The sequence below is a fragment of the Marmota monax genome, unplaced genomic scaffold, assembly GCF_021218885.2.
Source record: "Marmota monax isolate L192 unplaced genomic scaffold, Marmota_monax_Labrador192_F-V1.1 WCK01_AAM20220418_F8-fsc00491, whole genome shotgun sequence".
Lineage (NCBI taxonomy): Eukaryota > Metazoa > Chordata > Mammalia > Rodentia > Sciuridae > Marmota > Marmota monax.
The window spans coordinates 312,184-331,585 of NW_026692211.1; the positions used below are offsets into that span (position 1 = coordinate 312,184).

Here is a 19,402-nt window from a genome sequence, read left to right on the forward strand (position 1 = left end):
GATGCAATGTAAACCCTAAAAAAAAAATTCCAATTGACTGTTTTTTCCCCCCAGAAATCATCCAGGTGATTTTTTCTTTTTTCTTTTTTTTTTTTTTTGGTACCAGGAATAGGATTCAGGGGCCCTCAACCACTGAGCCACATCCCCAGCTCTGTATTTTTATTTTACTTAGAGACAGGGTCTCTAATGAGTGAGTTGCTCAGGGACTTGCTATGTTGCTGAGTCTGGCTTTGAACTTGTGATCCTCCTGTCTCAGTCTCTTGAGCCACTGGGATTACAGGCGTGCGCCACCATACCTGGCTTATCCAGGTGATCTTAAAACTCAAATGGAGGGGCTGGGGTTGTGGCTTAGCAGTAGAGTGCTCATCTAGCACATGTGAGGCACTGAATTCGCTCCTCAGCACCACATAAAAATATATAAAATAAAGGTTATTTTAAAAAACTCAAATAGAACAGCAAGTAACCAAGAACAATATCCAAAACAATCTTTAAAAAGAGCAAAGTTGGAAAACTCATATTACTGACTCCAAAACTTACTATAAAGCTCTCATAATCAAGACTGTGTGCCTGCATAAGGACATATAGATCAATGAAACAGAGCCAAGAGCATAATGAAATTAGCCTTCTATATCACTCCATACACAATAATGAATTCAGAATGTACCACAGACTTGTAAAACTAAAACAATAAAAATCTTCAGAACACAGAGTAAAGCTTTGTCATACTGGGTTAGGCAATGATTTCTGAGATTCCATACTAAAAGCATATATGACAAGATTAAAAGAGAGAAATCACATCAATATAAAATTTTTTTCTTGCACTGCAAATAATATCATCAAGAAAGTGAAGGGTTGAGAATGTGGTATAGTGGTAGAATATTTGCCTAGCATGAGCTGAGTTCAATCCTCAGTAGCTCAGTAACATGCAGGAAAAAAAATGGAAAGGGAAAAGGGAAGGATAAAAACAACCCACAGAATGAAAGAAAATATTTGCAAATAATACTTTTAATAAATAACTAGTCTATTTGAATAGCTATTTCTCCTAAGAAAATTAAAACATGAAAAGATTCTCACTAGGGAATTAGAAATCAAAACTACAATGAGATGCCAATTCACATCTACTGAGATGGCTAAAATAAAAATGGTAGATAAGTGTTGATATGGATATGAAGAAAGTGGAATATACATATACTGCTGGTGGTAATACACAATGGTATAGCCTCTTTGGAAAATGATTTGGTAGTTCCTTAAATATTAAACAGACTAGTAATTCCATTCCCTAGGTATACACCACAGAGAATTAAAAACATATGTCCAAGCATATGTGTTCATAGAAGCATTCACAATCAGCAAATGTTCATCAAGTGATAAATGGAAAAATGTCACATATCCAATGTAGAATATTATTCAGCAGTGTTATGGTTTGGATGTGAGGTGTCCCCCAAAAGCTCATGTGTGAGACAATGCAAGAAGGTTAATAGGAGAAATGATTGGGTTATGAGGGCCTTAACCCAATCAGAGAATTAATACCCTGATGGGGGATCAACTGAGTGGTAACTGAAGGTGGGTAGGGTGTAGCTGGAGGAGGTGGGCATTGAGGTGTTGCTTTGGGGTATATATTTTGTATCTGACAAGTACAGACTCTCTCCCTGGTTCCTGATAATCATATGAGCCTCATCTTTACCACACTCTTACACCATGCCTTATCTGGAGCCCTAAGGAATGGAGCTGGTCTTCTATAGACTGAGATCTCTGAAACCATGAACCCCTAAATAAATTTTTCCTCTTCTAAAATTGTTCTTGTCAGGTCTTTTATTCACAGTGGTGAAAAAGCTAACTAAAACAAGCAACAATAAGGAATTAAGTACTGATATATGGTACATTGTATATGAACCTCAAAAATATGCTAACTGGGCATGATATTGCACACCTCTAATCCCAGCTACTCAGGAGCCAAGGCAGGAGGATCACCCTGTCTGGGCAATTTAGCAAGACTCTTTCTCCAAAAATAAACAAACAAACAAACAAATAAATAATAATTGGGGGCTGGGATATAGTGCACTGGTAGCATATGTGAGACATGTGAGGCTCTGAGTCAACCCCCAGTATTAGGAAAAAAAAAATCACTATGATAGGTCTAAGAAGCCAGTCATAAGAGATCACAAAAGATCACATATTTTGTAATTCCATTTATATGAAATGCCCAGAATTGGAAAATGTATAGAGACAGAAAGCAGATTACTGGGAGGCATGGGTAGTATAGACACGCTAATGGGATTTGGATTTCTTGTATGGTATGAGGGAAAAAATGTTCTAAAATTATATTGTGGCAATGATTGCAGAACCCTAATACTGAATATTACACAGTATTCTGAAAACATTGAAATGTAAATTTTAAATGGAAGAACTGTGTGGTATCTCAGTTATATTTTAATAAAACTGTTAAAAAACAGTGTATGCACATTTCAGGTCAAGCTATCTCATGCCATTCTTTGGCTTCTTTGAGCACAATTTCAAGTCTCTCCACCTTCTGGTTTCCTTCCCTTAGGCAAAGCAGGAGCTGGATCACAGTTAATTCTTCAAATTCCAAATAATTCTTGGCACCTTTGGCAGATTTGCTCCTATATTGATACCACCACCACATTCAGTATAAAGGTTAAAAGGTTTTTTTGTTTTTTTTTAATCAAAAAATGAAAACCAACACTTAGAGTAACCCAATATAACTGAGATCAGCTTAAACAAATTGTTTTCCAGAACATTCTCCAATTAATTCTCATCTACTGACAGATGGATAGTCCCAAGACCCATAGTGCTGTGCTCCTCCCTACTTTCTGGGGAAGGTGTAGGGACTGACAGTGAGACTCCAGAGAAGCTAGCCTTAAAGTATAACTTGCTGTTTCTGAATGGTCACTGTGTAAGTAAGACCCCAAAACTCTCTTTACAGAGATCTAGTCTCAAAGAGGACTCAGCCAAATAAACTTCACTGGCCTTTCTCCAAACCTGAGAAAGTCACTTTTACTTAAGAAAACATTTTTTTTTCTTTTTGTTTCAAGTAATCAAAGAGAAATATAGCCAATGTTGTCAAATATTTTTCTTGACTTCAAAATATGATTGAATAGAGACATTCTAATGACAAACAAAACCATGGCTACCACTCTAAAAACATTCAGGGACTATGATGACTATGGCAGGCACTATTTCAGTAAACTACTGGAGCTCACAAATCTAATAAAGAACCAACATTGAATTCCATTACTAGGACTCCAAAGCTCAAACTCTAAATCTAGAAATCAATCTCAAACTCCTTCTGATTCTCATAAATAATATAGGGTTGTTATTATTATTATTTTTTTTTAAATAGCAGTGGCTTAAAAGAAGAACTGATCTTTGCATATGATATGAATGAGGAGGAAGTGGCTTGAAATTGTCAAACAATTTTCTTCCTTCCCTGTACTTCCAGGAAAGTCTTCTGAACAAAAACAGAACTTGGGAAAAAAGCTTTAAGAATTTTTAACCTAAAAAAGGGAATAATATTCACTTATGCCAAAAGCCATTTTTGATGAAAGAATATTGTCTAATATTTTCTCTCTGATATAAGGGCTTAGAAACATGATTGGAAATTTTTTTTCACCTTTTATAAGTCATTATCTATATACATTCATCAAGTTATAGAAAAAAAGATTTTAAAAGTCTATGAGGCAATCTTGGGATGTAGCTCAGTGGTACAGTGCTTGCCTAGCATATGTGAGACCTTTGGTTTAATTTCCAGTACCACCAAAAACAAACAACAACAACAACAACAAAAAAAAAAAAAACAATCTATGTAGTGCTGGACACAGTGGCTGTAATCCCAACTACCTAGAACGCTAAGGAGAACTGCAAGTTTGAGGCCATCCTCAATTTAGCAAGAATCTGTCTTGCCCTTTCATTATTTAAGATGTCTGTTTCTCAGTATCTACTTGGTTCTGGTAAACTTGAGACTACACAGATATGATACCTGGGCACTTTCAAGAAACTCCAACAGTGATTGCTAGCATTAACAATAATCGTTAGAGAGGATCACCAGCACTGGTCACTCTGGCTTATAACTAGGGATGAACAGGGAAGATAAAAGTGATACATCTCATTTATGGAAGCTGGGCAGCCTGCTCCAAGTCAGACAGCACTGGTAAACAAATTAGCAAACATGGGTCCACTGGTAAACAAATTAGCAAACATGGGTCTTTGGGAAGCAATATCTTCTTTTGATGGACGGCAGGACTGTTTTGACTTCTTACCTGATGGAGATGAAACACCTACAACAGAGTAGTCTGCATTAGTCAGCCTAAAAAAGGCACCAAACATTGTTTTTATTCTCCACCAGTTTGGACTATAACATTAAATAGCATTCAAACTGAATATTAATGAAAGGTCCTACTATAAATCAATAAAAAGTTACTTCTGCAGCCCATCATGTTTGACCTCCAGTGACAGATTCAAAGGGACAAGACTGCCCCATCTTTCTGCCTGACAGCTCTAGTCTTTCATCACATACATGTCAATGGAGTCTGTTCTTGTAGGCTCAAGACTATTCATGATTTCTTTTAATGTTCCATCTGCTTCTCCTTCCTGTAAAAGCAGAAATGAAAGGGATTAAAACAATATATCTACAAGACAAATTGTTTGTCAAAAGAAAAGAAAAAGGGAAAAGATCAAGAATTTTGATGATACAACCCAGGAAACTATGCAACATTTGAATGTGAAATGATTAAATTGGGTCACTCAAGTGGAATGGAAATTTACTCTTCCCTCAGTCTGCACACCCTGTCAGGATTATAAATATCTAGGCCAAGGCGTAAAGGTCAGACTCTTCTCATTGAACACACTCACCCTGACTCCATAAACACGAAAGCTTATCTCCTATCTCTCCTTTTCCCCTAGGTTAAGGTCACACAGCTAACAATCCCACATATCTTTCTTATACAGCTCTCTAAAATGTAAAATACTAGAACTCTATGAATTAAAGTTGACAAAGAGGCAATTTTCTTTGGATGAGGCTTACCTACTTTTTTTTTTTTTTTCCAAATTAGGTCCTGATAGAAATTTGCATGCACCATAGGCCATTTAGGGATGGAGAAGGTTAAGTAAGACTAAAGCAGTATTTGCAAGGCAGTTATATTCAAATAAACTAATAGGGAAATCTTCAAAAATTATAATAGATACTGTAGATATACTTCCTAAATCTTTTTTTTGTTGTTGTTTTGATACCACACTGAGCCACATCCAAGCCCTTTTAATTTTTCTATTTTGAGACAAGTTCTCATGAAGTTGCTTACAGCCTCACTAAGTTGCTGAGGCTGGCTTCAAACCTGCAATCCTCCTGCCTCAGCCTTCTGAGCTGCACTTTCTAAATCTTGTGCAGTATTTTCAAGTTCACAGCAGTGAGGCAAGCACAACTGTCCCTTATCTGTGAGGCAGAAGATGATGTTAACTGTAAGAGAACAAGCCTAATTTGGAGAAGTCTGATATACTCTTTTGGCTTCCTGAATTTTATCAGTTATTTGCAGAAGGTTAAAGCTCTTTGATCAAATTTCTGCTTCAGTAATCTTCCAGTAAGGACACTCTGGTAAAGGAGCCTTTTCAAACCTAAATTTCTCCTGATTTTGGCATGGATAGTAAGGTCACTAAGAACCATTTTCCAACTCTATTAATCTTTAGTGTGGTAAGTGAATAAGGAAGACCAACAGTAATATTCCAGAATACCTAGTAGATCAGCTGTTTTTCAAGTTGCTCCCCACTACCCCTGACTGATCTATAAAATCCATTTCCTTTTTCAGGGCACAATTTATCTCTTTTCCTGTGTCAGATCTGCACTTTGACAAAGCTCAAATGACCTTCTATATTACAGAGGATTTTATCCTTGTGTGTTTTTTCTCCTTCACTGTCCAATCTTTTGTAGTGTCATGGAAAGAGAGGCCCCTACATGATCTACGTACCCACTCTGCTCTTTAACAGGACTATGTGTATATCCAGAAACAGTCATAATAGACACTTCACAAGAGTTTAGGGATCAATACACACCACCTTGCTTAGCTCACTTCATTTTGGGTTGACAGGAAATTGACTTTGACATCACTGGGTTCAAACTCAGTTCTCATATACCCCACAACCTGTAACAGTGGTCATGTTATGCTTTGAATATAATTCTTACTGCTCTGCCACTGCAACTTATTTTTTAAATGGTCATGTTTCTTTCTCCTCCTCTCTCCTGGGTCCTCCCTAATCTCAGGGGAAACAGGATTACCTTTCTTCTCCATCCTAGTCACAGTACACACTCACCATAGGAATGAAGTAATCCAGACTTTGGGGATGGTACCAGAAGTTCTCAGAAAGGTCTTATCTCCCAAATGAACAAGTGAATTACAACTCCAGAGAACACACAGAATGTAGCCTTTGAGTCACCTCTTTAAAAGCCCCCTGTTCTTGCTGATGGGCAGGGTCATGGCTGTTGGGACAGGAGTCCCCTGTGTTTCTCCTTTGCTAGCAAAGCAATAAATCTTCTTTTTCCTTTTTCTCAGAATCCTAACCTTGTTATTGGATTGGCTTTGCGGACAACGACAGAGATTTTGGCAACAAATCTACCACCAGAACAGCTCTTCCCTCTCTTCTCATTTTTAATTTCCCTAGTTCCTCATAAGACTTTGAAAAGAGAAACCCACAACTAAAAAGTATTTAAAAACCACTGGTTTACTACATTTGATCACAATTCTGCTCATCTAAGTGAACTGGTCTCACGGCTTTGAGACCTGATTTAAAAAATGACCAGAAAGTTCATGCTTTATGTTTTTTTTTTTGTTTTTGAGCTGTTTTCAGGTCAGTCACAAAAACATCCAATTTGCCAGGACAAGTTGGGGAAAATGATTATATCTTTTGTCATAAAAGGTAATTTATATTTTTTTCATTTTTGCTAGGAAACCCTTGCAAGCATTGTACTTAAAAAAATGGGAGCTAATTTATCATTGCTACACTAAAATTTCCTCATTATTTCACTTCCATTGTTGGCAAAAAACAGTAGTAATTGTTTCCTCTGTCTAGATGAGGCTTTGTAGTTTGCTTAAAACAAGACCAAAAACAAAACTCTTATATCTATCTTGATTTCAACAAAGGAGTTTTCTGAGGAGCCGCTGGCAGTCAGCTTGAGCTGTAATTCAGACAGATGCCCAGCAGGTCTGCCTTTTCAGCCTGAAGGTGTGCCACCTGGGTCTTCAGCTGTTCCACTTCCTGCTCTGCTACCACCTTGGGAAGCCTAGAGTCACCAGTGGAGTCCTGGAAATGACAAGGAGTAAAGCACATAAACAAATCAACTAAGGGCCTATGCATCAAAATTGATTGTCCTCACACTCATGTACAAGGCTGTTTTCAATATCTTTGTACCCTGGTTTAAATAGAAAACCCAGCTCTTACTTGACATTTATTTTAACAGAACATTTAAGGTGGAAATTTTTACTGTGTGTGCGCTTCTGGGTATTGAACCCAGTGGCTCTCTACCACTGCGTTACATCCCCAGTACTTTTTATTTATTTATTTTTTTTTTATTTTGAGACAGGTAAGTTGCATAGGCTGCCCTCAAACTTGAGATCTTCGTGCCTCAGTCTCTGGAGTAGCTAGGATTCATATGACACAATGCCAAGCATTTTACATTATTTTTGTTGTATTCAAATAACAGAAATTTAAAATGACTTCATGAAAGAAAGAAAGTCTTCCATAGCACATTGAAATATGGATATTATGAAAAGAACCAACCAGATTTTGGCAATGGTGAATTAGACCAAAACTCTAGAAAACAAAAAGAAAAAGAAAAAACTCCCACCTTTTTTTTTCCCCAGAAATGTCCACTTATCCCCATTCTCCCTATACTCATGATATCTAATTAGACACCAAAGCACCAAGGATATTACTTGGTCCCATGACAGCAAAACACAGTGAAATGACCCAAATCCTCCCAATATGTAAGCTGGTGGGTACAATATTCTATGTTGGTGTTTGAAAGTTGGTAAAAATAAATCTGGTGAGAAATAGGAAATTTAAAATTCAGAGATTGGTACCAAAAGCAAATAAATAAATAAATAAAATTTAGCGTATAAAAACAATAATTAGCACTAATATCCCACTAGTGCCTACTATGCATTGTGTTCACCCTGTTGCAATGACTGCATATGTCAACGTCACAGGAATGGCATTTTCACTTGGGAATAGGGAGAACAGATCTTGTCTATACTCTGTCCGTCACTGGGGGTATGACCTTGAACAGAATCCCTGAAATTCCTGGTCTCAGTTCTCTTAGGTTAGAAGGGAAGATGTGACACCACATACTTTGTTATCTCCCTAAGAAACCTCCAAGGCTCTTATGTGCATGACAACATGCTTCATTTAGTTCCCTTTCCAAATTGGAAGTATAGATGCTTGAGAGCACCAGAAAATTTCAGCATTCCCTGCATCTTAATAGTTCAGTGAAAAATAACAAATTCTTCAGACCAGCCTTTAAAGAAAAAGTCTTAATTCTCAGAAACTGATAGCATAATTAACTATTATCAACATGATCTCTAAACAAATAATTTAAATGAGTGATCCATAACTTGTAGTCAGCATTGTCTGAGTTTTATCCTTTTCCTCTCCCAACCTCTCTAAAAGATTTCCCAAGAAACAAAGAACAGGCCCAAAGGTTCAGAGTGGAACTTTAGCAGTATAAGAAAGACACGTTGCTGGACCACAAACCAGCTAGTCCATGAGGTACTGACTTGTTACCCGATGGGCCTCCCACTGCCCAGGTGATACTCTGCCTTCAGCTGGAGCAGTGCCATGCTGGGAACTACCACACATTCAAAGGAAATCAGCTCAAAGAACCCCAAGAAGCAAGTTCCAAGGAAAGGTTAGAAGCTGTGCAAATTCTCTCAGCAGTGACTCACACAAAAGAAACAAAGGTGAAGAATGAAACAGGAAAAGCATAGGTATACCTCACCTAGAACCAGGAAGGAGTCTAAGCAAAACTAGCCTTTTTAGGAATCATTATGTGTGCCCTCTTGACCTCTCTAAGGACATTTTGTAGAAAGCATTTTTATACACCTTAGTATAAGGAGAGAAAATAGAGTTTTAAACAAGTGTTTGAGGATCAAGGATAAAAACCTGACATTAGAATCTCAGATTATTTGTCTAAATTTTCTTTTTCACAGTTCCCTTAGTTGTCCTCAGGAAATAATAAATCCAATTATTTTTCCATGAAACTCCTTATAAGATAACCCTTCAAATTTCCCTTCATTTACTACTGAAATCCTTTCATTTGCTTCCTGGATTACTGCTTCTATGGTTTATCTCTGATCTCTACTCCAACTCCATTCTTTGTTACTCTCTTTCATCACTTCTGAGCCCTTACGATTGACCTTCATGTGACACAATTTATCTTTTCATGTAATTGTACAATCTTTCCTCCCACTGTCCTGAAAATGTGCCTAAGTTAATATGCCATCTTAGAATCCTAGAAGGATTCTATCTATTGACCCTGCATAGCCATTTGTACAATTAAGGTAGAAAACACTCCCTGGAGATAATTTTAATGCATAATTCAGTGAAATCAGACAGAACCTCTAGTGCCTGGCCTCATGAGGATCAGAAGGTAGACCTCCAAGGGAGATCTCTGTTCATCCTCATGTGGAGTTTGTGTCCTGTGATCACTTGCCTTGAAAGCAGCTGTCCAAAGCTTCAGCTTCTGATTTAACTTCTTCCAATTCTGGGGCCTTCTAGGAAAGCCCATAGGCAGATAGCTCAAAAAGACAAACTGCTTCTGGAAGCTGCTATCTTGGCTTCAGTGTGATAGGCCCCAGCTGGCTAAAGCCAACAATCAGCTTACATTCCAAAATCCAAGGAAGCAACATAATTTAAGATATTTTCTTCCAGAGATTAGAAAATCATTCATATATCTTAGGTGATCATTTCTTGAGAGAATTTTTCCTCAATAATATTTAGCTAATGAGAAACCCCCCCCCCCCCCAAAGAAACAACTTCATGCTCTTTGAACAGTAAGACAAGTTGATGGTTCAGGCATGATAAGTCTTACCAACAATACAAATATAAATTTATCCAAGCAGAATATTCATCATTCCATGAGCAGGATGATGAGTAAGATCATTGATATGAACTGTAGTATTTTTGTAATCAACTTCTCATGTTTTGAATTATTCACCCCCCTTTTCCATTATTTTTAATTTTCTTTCTATTCCTTACCCATTCAAGAAAATAGAGAGCAACAAAGTTCAAAGTAAAAAGCCTCAAGAAAAAAATCACTGATAGCTAGAATACATCCTCCCTAATACAACCAAGTACTTCATCTTCCAAAGGATTAAGTGCCAGCTTGGAAGAAAATGAATAGCAGATATCCACCCAAGTGAACAATAACCAGTGACCCTTGGTATATTTTCAGGGACTTCAAATGTGTCCTGGTTTGTTTTTCACTAACATCTTTGACATCTACTCTCTAGTATGAATACATTTCCCAGGTTACTTGGGTGATATGTCTCTTTCTCTTTAACCATGGCAACTCTATAGCCAGCCTCTCATCACAATGTGGCATTTGACAAGCCATTTTTCAAAAGGAAATGTAAAGTGAATTACCTCCATTTTAGATTGAGAGAAAGGACAAAGTCAATAAGTAAAAATACTGAATAGTAGATGTTTTAAATGTAATTTTTATCAGAGACATAATCTAAAAGACAACAATTGGATGGTTCAAAGCAGAGGTTCACCTGCATCGCTGTAATGAATATGAAACGCTGATTTATCGCCTCGGTATTCTTAGGACTACAATCAACATGGTTAAAGCCTTACAAATTTCTTTTACCCAGAAGAGATTATACAGGCTTAAGCTGCAATCAAGGGCTGGGGTTGTGGCTCAGTGGTAGAGCGCTTACCTAGCTAGCATGTGTGAGGCATTGAGTTTGATTCTCAGCACCACATATAAATAAATAATGTCCATCAACAACTAAAAAAATATTAAAAAAAAAAAACTGCAATCAATTTTTTTTCACCAAAAACACTTTATACAACATTAGTTAAGCCTGAATTATGAAAGGTTTTCATCTAGGAGTCTAGACAAATAAGATTCTATTGAAAATACTAAGGAACAACATCATAATTTATCAGTCTTCTCACCTCAAATGGTCTTTCTGATTTCCCTTTTAGTTTTCCAAGATCTTCCTTCAATTTTTCATTTTCATGACTCAAGGCCATCAGGCGCTCTTTGGCTTCTTTGCTCTGTATCTCAAAAAACTGGCATTTTTCCTTCTGTTTCTCTGTCCAGGCTGAGAACTCCTCAAATTGCCCTTTCATAGCTTGATTATTTAGCTTCATGGCTTCTGTATGGGGGTCAGAATGAGGAAGTCACACACACCAGGAGCATGGACCAAATGGGCCCACAGCCCACTTCACCACTTGGCTCTGGATCTAAACAGGCCAGCCTTGGCCTGGGCCCAAGGGTCAGCAGGAGAAAGATTATATCAAAGTGAGTGGTTTTTGTTTTCAGACAGGACTAGTGAACATTTCTAGTCTTCAAAGTATCAAGAAAAAAAAAATGATTTGGATACCTCCACTATAGCCTAGATTCCCATTTCTAAATAGGAGACTAGGGAAGGTCCTATCACTCTGTGATAAGAACACCCTTTCTGCCAAAAGCCATAGTTTGACATATCAGAATGCTTCCTACGAATAGGTAATATTTAGGACTAAGTCTGTATTCAAAGAAGCCTTCCTTTCTTTTCCCCCTTAATAGACTAAATGTCACTATACTATTTCCCTGAGATAGAATATTTTTTTTCTTTTTCTTTTTTTGCAGTGCTGAGGATCCATCCCAGGGCCTTGCACATGCTAGGCAAGCATTCTGCTACTGAACAACATCACCAGTCCCTGACAGAATATGTTTTATTCTTAAGTTATCAAGAGGTAAATAACAGAAAGCATTTTAGCCCTACTAAAAGCCATCTGGGCTCATGTAGGAGACTTGTTACAAAGGAATTATGTTTCATAAAGGCCCCAGGTGAGTGGAGAATATGGGTTGAGTGGCTGCTCACCTTTCAGCTGGTGGTTCTCAACCAAGAGCTCCTTCATCTGCTGCAGCAGCTCCTCTGGGGTGAATGTATCCAGGCTGGGGTGAGCCAGAATGGGGGGTCCATATCCTGTGGTCTCAATGGGACTGTCCCCCTTTTCAGTCAGGCAGCTGAGAGGTTGGTGGGACATGGCAGAAGTTCCTATGGAAAAGCCACAAACTGAAAATCTAGCCATGCCCCCTCTACCAAGGGTTTCCTTGAGTCTCACAGATCCATTAATAATTACTAATATTTATTTCCAAAGTTGCCAACTTTCTCCACTTGCATTTTGAACTTTTTAAATTCTTTTTTTTTTTTTTTTTTGTTTTAAACAAAAAGGCATATCCCAGTTTCAGGGAAACATGCATGTGTGTATACAGGAGTGTACAAAGGGATACAATAAGAGACTGGAAAATGAGAAGGAAGGGTATGTGTAGACATGGGCAAAGCATCATTAAATTTTCCCATGCAGATCTTTAAGTTCAAATCTCCTTACTTTGAGTGAATTATATGGTATATGAATTATATCTCAGTAAAACTGTTAATTTTCATATATTTATTTTTCGTATTTTTGGTTAAAAGGGAAGGGGAAAGTTAACATTTTTTTCAATGCTTAATTTGTGTTAAAACACCACCCAAACATGTCATTGCCTCTATATTCTTCATTAAAAGTCACCCAGGTAGCTATTTTACTATGAAGAAACTGAGTTCACAGAGGTATACAGCTTGTTCATGGCAAAGAAGTGGCACAAACAAGTATCAAAAGATGATTTCCACACCCACCCTATCATACAATAAAGGTGCTACTAAATACATGGCCTTCAATATCATATTTTACAAAACATATACCAAAAAATTTTAAGACATCTTGCTATTTTGTATTCTGAAAATATTTCTACTCATATGACTTTATTTTGTAAACGGGTCAGTGTGGACTTAAAAATACAAGATACCAGTACATACCAACTCTATTTCTTTATTATATACCACCCAGACAAACAGGGACATCATTCCATGACTGGATATATGCTATGTGAAAAAACTTTTATCTTCACACTTTTTTTTTTTCCATCAAGAACTGATGTGGATGGATTATAAAGCTAAACAAAAGCCACTGACACCAAAGAAGACCCTAGGATGAAGAAGTAAGCAAGCCCATTTTTAATGGGAGAAAGACATTGCTCTCAGACCCATCAGCTCCTCATGATTACAGAGCCTGTGTGGCCCCTTTGAATTGTGCATGAAATCAGTCAATGCAAGACAGAGGCAAGAGAACTGCCTTCTAAAATATAACAAGAGGCAAGGGTTTCAACTCTCTGCCTGTGCTTTGGAAATGAGAGGATGGCACACTGATTTTGGTAGGGAAGAACTTGTAGGCAATCAGAGACAATGCTACCACCAATAGAGACAGCAGGTCCTGCAGTGCCACTAGCCATGTGACTTCTACCTAAAGCAGTCAGCACAAAGAAATGCATACTCATGAACTAGTCCCGAGAATGGCAACTTTATGAATGGAAAACACTGATAAAGCATTTTACTCAATTCTGAACCTCTTGCATTTATGTCTTACACAACTAAATTGATCTAGAAAAAAGATATCATGCTAAAATGTTCCATCATTTAGCATTAAGGAACTAAAGCAGACTGCTCTTCTAGAAGGAAGGAAGGGAAGGAAGGGAGGGAAGGAAGGAAGGAGGAAGGAAGGAAGGAAGGAAGAAAGGAAGGAAGGAAGGTAGGAAGGAAGGAAAGAAACTGCCAATGTCTATGACTTTCCATGAATTTACTTCTGTACAGAATGATCTTGGTGCCAACATTTCATTAAAATGGGTTTTTTTCCTTTTTTTTTAATGGGGTTTTCTGATAACAGTGTTCATACCTATTTTGCAGAGGAATAATAAACTTCCAGGTAATAGGCCTAAATGTGTAATTCATCAGCCAATATAAAATTTCCTTAGGTATTCCTCAATTACATTATAGTTTGCAAGGGTGCATCTCTCTCTCTCTCTCTCTCTCTCTCTCTCTCTCTCTCTCTCACACACACACACACACACACACACACACACACACATTTTTTTTTTCTCTTAGTACTAGGGATCAACTCCAAGGCCTTGTGCATGCTAGGCAAGTGCTTTACCATTGAGCTACACCTGCAGCCCAAAATATTTTTTAAAATATCTAAACACTTATCTAGAGATGTTCTCAGTTTTGTCTTTTCATATGAACAAATTTTCCCTTAATTGTTTTTCCAAGGGAGAAGGAATAGAAAGGGAAAGGAAAAGGGGAAGGGAAGGGAAAGGGATGTTCCCTTGAAAAGTATTCAGATGTTTTCCTCCTTGACCTTCCTTGACACCTTTACCAAGTCTACAGATAAACCATAATAAAGGTATAACCAGTTCTAGTTGTTATATCAGTGCTTCCAGCTTTTTCAGATTGTCCAGGTTTTATAAGGATATTGGAAAAAGCCAGGTTGTGCTAAAAGAGGCAGTAGAAAAGCACTTATACCACTGGCCAAATGTGTGGCTTTGGGAAGTCACCTGACCTGTTGTGATAACTCACTGACTGGTATAGCAGATGATATGCTTCATTGTTGCTCTCAGCTCAGCAACCCTGTGAAAGGTATTCTTTGGTTTCTAAGATTATAGTCCTACTTTACCCCCCAACATAGACACACCCTCATGAGCATGTCTCTCACCAATTCATATACCTGTCCTAGTTACAGCAAACTATTTTTATCCAATATTGTTAGGAAAAATTAGTTTTTAATTCAAATGTTATAGTAGATAAGAAGTTAGCATGCACGATAACCATAGCATATAGATTCTATCAAAATTTTACTAACAGTAATTTAATATAAAATAATTTTGGATGACTCAAAGGGCACTTTATGATTTTAGAATGTTCTGGAGGCATTATTATGAGTGATCACTGTAGAGTGCACATGTGAAATATCTATTGGTAGAAATGCCAGTTAGGGAAAACTTAAAATTAAGTTTTAACATCACCTTGAGAAACCTTCAAGTGGGCAAACACAGAGGTATATTATAAATCTTTGCACATATATTCAGAGATTACAGAAATTGGAACAATGTCATTTAGTCCATGAGTCTATCTAATAACAGATTTTCTCATAATAATCTAAATGACCTCAATCTGAAGTGTGTCAGTTCTCAGAAAAAGTGATATTTAATAATGGAAGGATTGAGCACATAATTTGTCAAGATTTCACCAGTAAGGAAGACTGAGAACTACCTGGTAGGTAGAAGGTCAAAAGCAAAAATCTAGATTTTATTCTTAGATCTGCTACTTGAATTCCTAACATCATATTCTTATTTTTAATTCCAGAATATCAAGTAATTATAGAAATGACTTGACCTTGGAGACATTGACATAACTCTCATTCCTGAGTTGGCCTTAGAGATAATTTAGTCCAACTTCTTATTCAAAGCAAGAAAGTCTTGTCTAGTTTCCACGATGCATGCTCACAAAACAGGTTTGAATATTTCAATGACAGAAAACATGAGCAATAATTCAAGTTGTGGGCACTGTCTCTTCTATTACAGGATGGCTGATGGCCAGAAAATTGTAATGTGTTAAGTAGAATTTACTTTACACTGGCTTCTACCCACTAGACATTAGACACAAAATAAGATTAGGCCCTTACCCTGATGCAGTTGTGCCTTCAAATTTGCTACTGAAGTATTCATGGTTTCAATTCCTACATGGATAAATCACATTTTTTTGTTGTTGTTGTGTTTGTTTGTTTTTGGTACCAGTGATTGAACCCTGGGGTGCTTAACCACTGAGCTATGCCGCAGTCTGGCTGGGCACAATTCAGGAGCCACTTGTCAAAAGAAACGAACTTTATTTTTAGAACCACACATGCCAAACAAAACAGCTCCTCAGGAAAAACCTTCAGAGCCCAACTGCCACCACCAGCTTCCCACAAGCCTCTCCACCTCCCACACTCCTCCTGCTCTTGAGGCTGATTGGCTGGGTCGTGTGGGCAGAGCCAAAAAAGTCCCCCAGTGAGCAGCTCCGTGGTCTGAAAGGGTGGGGAAACAGCCCAATGAGCATCACCGCAGAGGAGCCAATCAGTTGGCAGCTAGAATTTTGCTGGGGCCGCTGTGAGCCAATCATCAGCTGGCAGCTGGAAGTTTGCTGGGGCCCCTTCAGCTGTGGCTCTCAACAGAGCTACATCTCCAGTCCTTTTTTATATTTTATTTTGAGACAGGGTCTCACTAAGTTGCTTAGGGCTTCGCTAAATTGCTGAGGCTGGCTCTGAACCAATAGCTGCCTAATCCTCCTGCCTCAGTCTCCTGAGCCTGGGATAAATTAATCTTAAAGTGAAAACTTGTTTCTTGATCAGAGATAATAGTTGGCTCTTGGCAGTATAGTTGGCTCTACCAGTATGTATTCACAGAGGGGCTAAGATTCCAAGGTTGCATCAGCTAAACCCATCACCACACTAGAAAAAGAACTTAAAGAATATTTATAAAAGAAGGCTTACCATTATATACTAGAAATTCTAGTTTGATGTAGTATCTTCCTATTACACAGAAAACAGAAACAGCTTTAACTAGTCACCAAGATAGGAACCTGGGAGTGATGCTTGATACTTTGAATTCCCACTTCTGTCAAGTATAATGGATCCTCAAATAGTAATCTCTCCCACCCACTAAATGCTTCTCAACCTCCTCTCCATCCCCATAAGCTTAGCTCAGGCCCTTCTTAGTTTGCCTGGACTTTGGAAATTCTGACCACCATTGAGAACAGGATTTTTTATTTGTTTTGTTTACTTTTTGTCTACTGCTGTACCCCCAGCCCTGAGGACATTATGTAAAACATATAATGAAAGGTTCAATATATCCTTATTGAATGGATTTTAATAGCTGCCTTTAAATGGTCTGACTTTTATCTCTTTCCATTTCAGTTGTCTCTTCTATAACATGAGGTCATTACCTGAGTACAACTGTTCTTATAAGACAGAGTTCTGGCAAGACAAATATGGCCTTTCAGGTCCAGGCTCAACATACCTATCCACGATGTCATCTGTCACCAAACTACTCATACTCAAGTACACAGAAAGGCTCACAATTCTCTGTGTTCTTAGCCTCTGCACCCTTGTCTCTTTTGTCATTTGCCTTAGATCTCTGACTCCATCTCAAATATGATGTCTTGTATCAAATGAACTCTTTCTTCTCTTAAGCACCCAAGAGCAATTTGTGTCTCTACTTCCTTGGCCTTCCTTCCCCACACTTACTGTTGTCATCTTATGCCCATCTATTTTCTCTCTGTGTTATTCTTACTAAAGACTGCACACAGCAGGCTTTCAAACAATGTTTGCTGAAATGAAAAGAAAATACAGCATAATGAAGTATTTTTAAGTCTAATACCTGTAAAGTGTTTTCTGCTGTATAAATGACAAACCCCACATGCTGGTATTGTTATGTTTTCCTAGAGTACTATGGCATTCACTTCCAGATTTTTTTTTAAATCAACCTTAAAACCAATTTTAAAAATCAAAATTGCTTTTTATATCACTGCAAAGGCATCAAAATACTATCTCATAACATATTCTCATGCTCCATTTCAATACACATGTTGAAGTGGAAACAATTTTTAAAATTTTTAAAACAATTTTTAAAACAATTTTTAAAATTTTTAAACAACTTTTAAAATGGATTTTATTTTTAAGATTTTAAATTTTTCCCTTAGTTTTTTGTTTACCAGTCCATAAATTCTAAAGAATTTATTAAATAGGCCAACTCTATAAAATTCAGATAAGCAGGTTTGAGGATCACTGGGTATTTTTCATGGTGAAAACACCTACGTGCTACTATTTGAGAATCAGAAACAAAGTAATACACTGATCAATTCCTTTCAAGTTTATTTGGAGGGAAACCTCGATTCTGTATCATAATATTCAGGTTAAAGTTTTGTTGTAAAACAAAGACGGTGTTACTTTTATAGTGTTGTACACACTATATAAAGAACTCCTAAATCAGATTCAGTGAAAAAACAGATCAAATACCCTTCAGACTCAAATCAGTCCTTGTCCACTACAAACCACACTCAAACTGCACTTGTCTTGTCCATTCCAGGGCAGTCCCTGGCCTTGGCTTCTGCTCTGGGTCTTCTCTAGTACAATACAAATAGGCCTGTCCTGGGAGGCAGCCTTGGCTCCCCACCTCTTCTTTCCCTAGGTCAAAAGAGCCAGGTGGCTGGCTGCTCTTGTTACAGTGCTGCTCTGCTAGTCAATTCTTAAGCCTCTGGGCATCCTGACACTGTCTTCTGTGTTTTTCTAAGTCTTTCCCTAAGGCTTTAGTTGTCCATTTCATCCTTAAACACCTCTGTGGCACACATTTCCATAAACAGTACTCTTGGTAGCAAGGCCTGGCCAGAAGCTAGGTTTCATTTCTTCTGAGCCTGTTTATTGCCTCATCTTACACATTTCTGACTGTAAAAGCAATTCCTTTGAGATTCTCAGCTCATCAAATATTCATTCTCTCTCCCTCTGCTGTATATCTATCTGTATAACTACATAAAGTAAAATCTACATATATATGTAGATTTCAGAGAGAGAGATCACACACCTTCCTAGACACAACAGTTTACCTTGACTCCTCTGAGCTGACCACCTTGGAGAGCCCACCCACCTTGGAGAGGGGTCACTACTCTTTACTGTTCCTGGAACACCTCATTGATAGTGTTTTCATGTCTTCCAAGAGTGCACCTTTAACCACTTCCTCCTACAAGAGGACATTACCCTCAAAACACCTCCATGACCTGCAGAGGAAAGTCACCTGCAGCTAACCAAGCCAGTGTTTTTACCATTCCAGGGCTCAGGGACCCTCTGGGGTGGCCGCACAGGTCGCCCTTTCACAGCAGGTCATGATCCGGGGCCTGAAAACCCTCGCAAGGCAGTTGTCCCACGGGAGGTATGCCCCATGGCCGCCCCAACCCTCGTCATCCTCACCCAGCAAGCTCAGGCCGCATGAGCCTAGACGAGGGAACAGCTTCCAGGAGGAGAAGCACTCCCCAAGGAAGTAGCCACCCCCCACCCAGTCCCTGTCGCTCCCTACCCCTGCTCACCGGCCGCCGGCGATCGGCTTCTCTCGATGTCACTGACCCCTAGGCATCGTGCCCCTGGAGGAGAGCTCCCGGCCCAGATGTGGACGCCGGCTGGGAGACCGACCAGAGCGGCGGGGCTCAGGGGCTTAAGATCGGCCTCGCGACCCGCCCGGCGCCGCTCAGCTGACCACAGCGCCAGCTCTCCGCCTCTGCCGGGGAAT

The 19,402-nt window shown here is 38.5% G+C and overlaps 1 protein-coding gene across 1 annotated transcript in view; it reads right to left on the minus strand.

Moving 5' to 3' along the window:
- LOC124085415 (optineurin-like) overlaps positions 1 to 12,261 on the minus strand; it is a 33,533-nt gene extending 21,272 nt beyond the window's left edge. Inside the window, 6 exon segments of the mRNA XM_046433077.2 lie at positions 2,487 to 2,621; positions 4,535 to 4,610; positions 7,126 to 7,194; positions 7,197 to 7,305; positions 11,182 to 11,384; positions 12,096 to 12,261. Coding sequence (XP_046289033.1) covers positions 2,487 to 2,621; positions 4,535 to 4,610; positions 7,126 to 7,194; positions 7,197 to 7,305; positions 11,182 to 11,384; positions 12,096 to 12,261 — 758 coding nt within the window.
- Between the last annotated feature and the right edge of the window lie 7,141 nt (positions 12,262 to 19,402).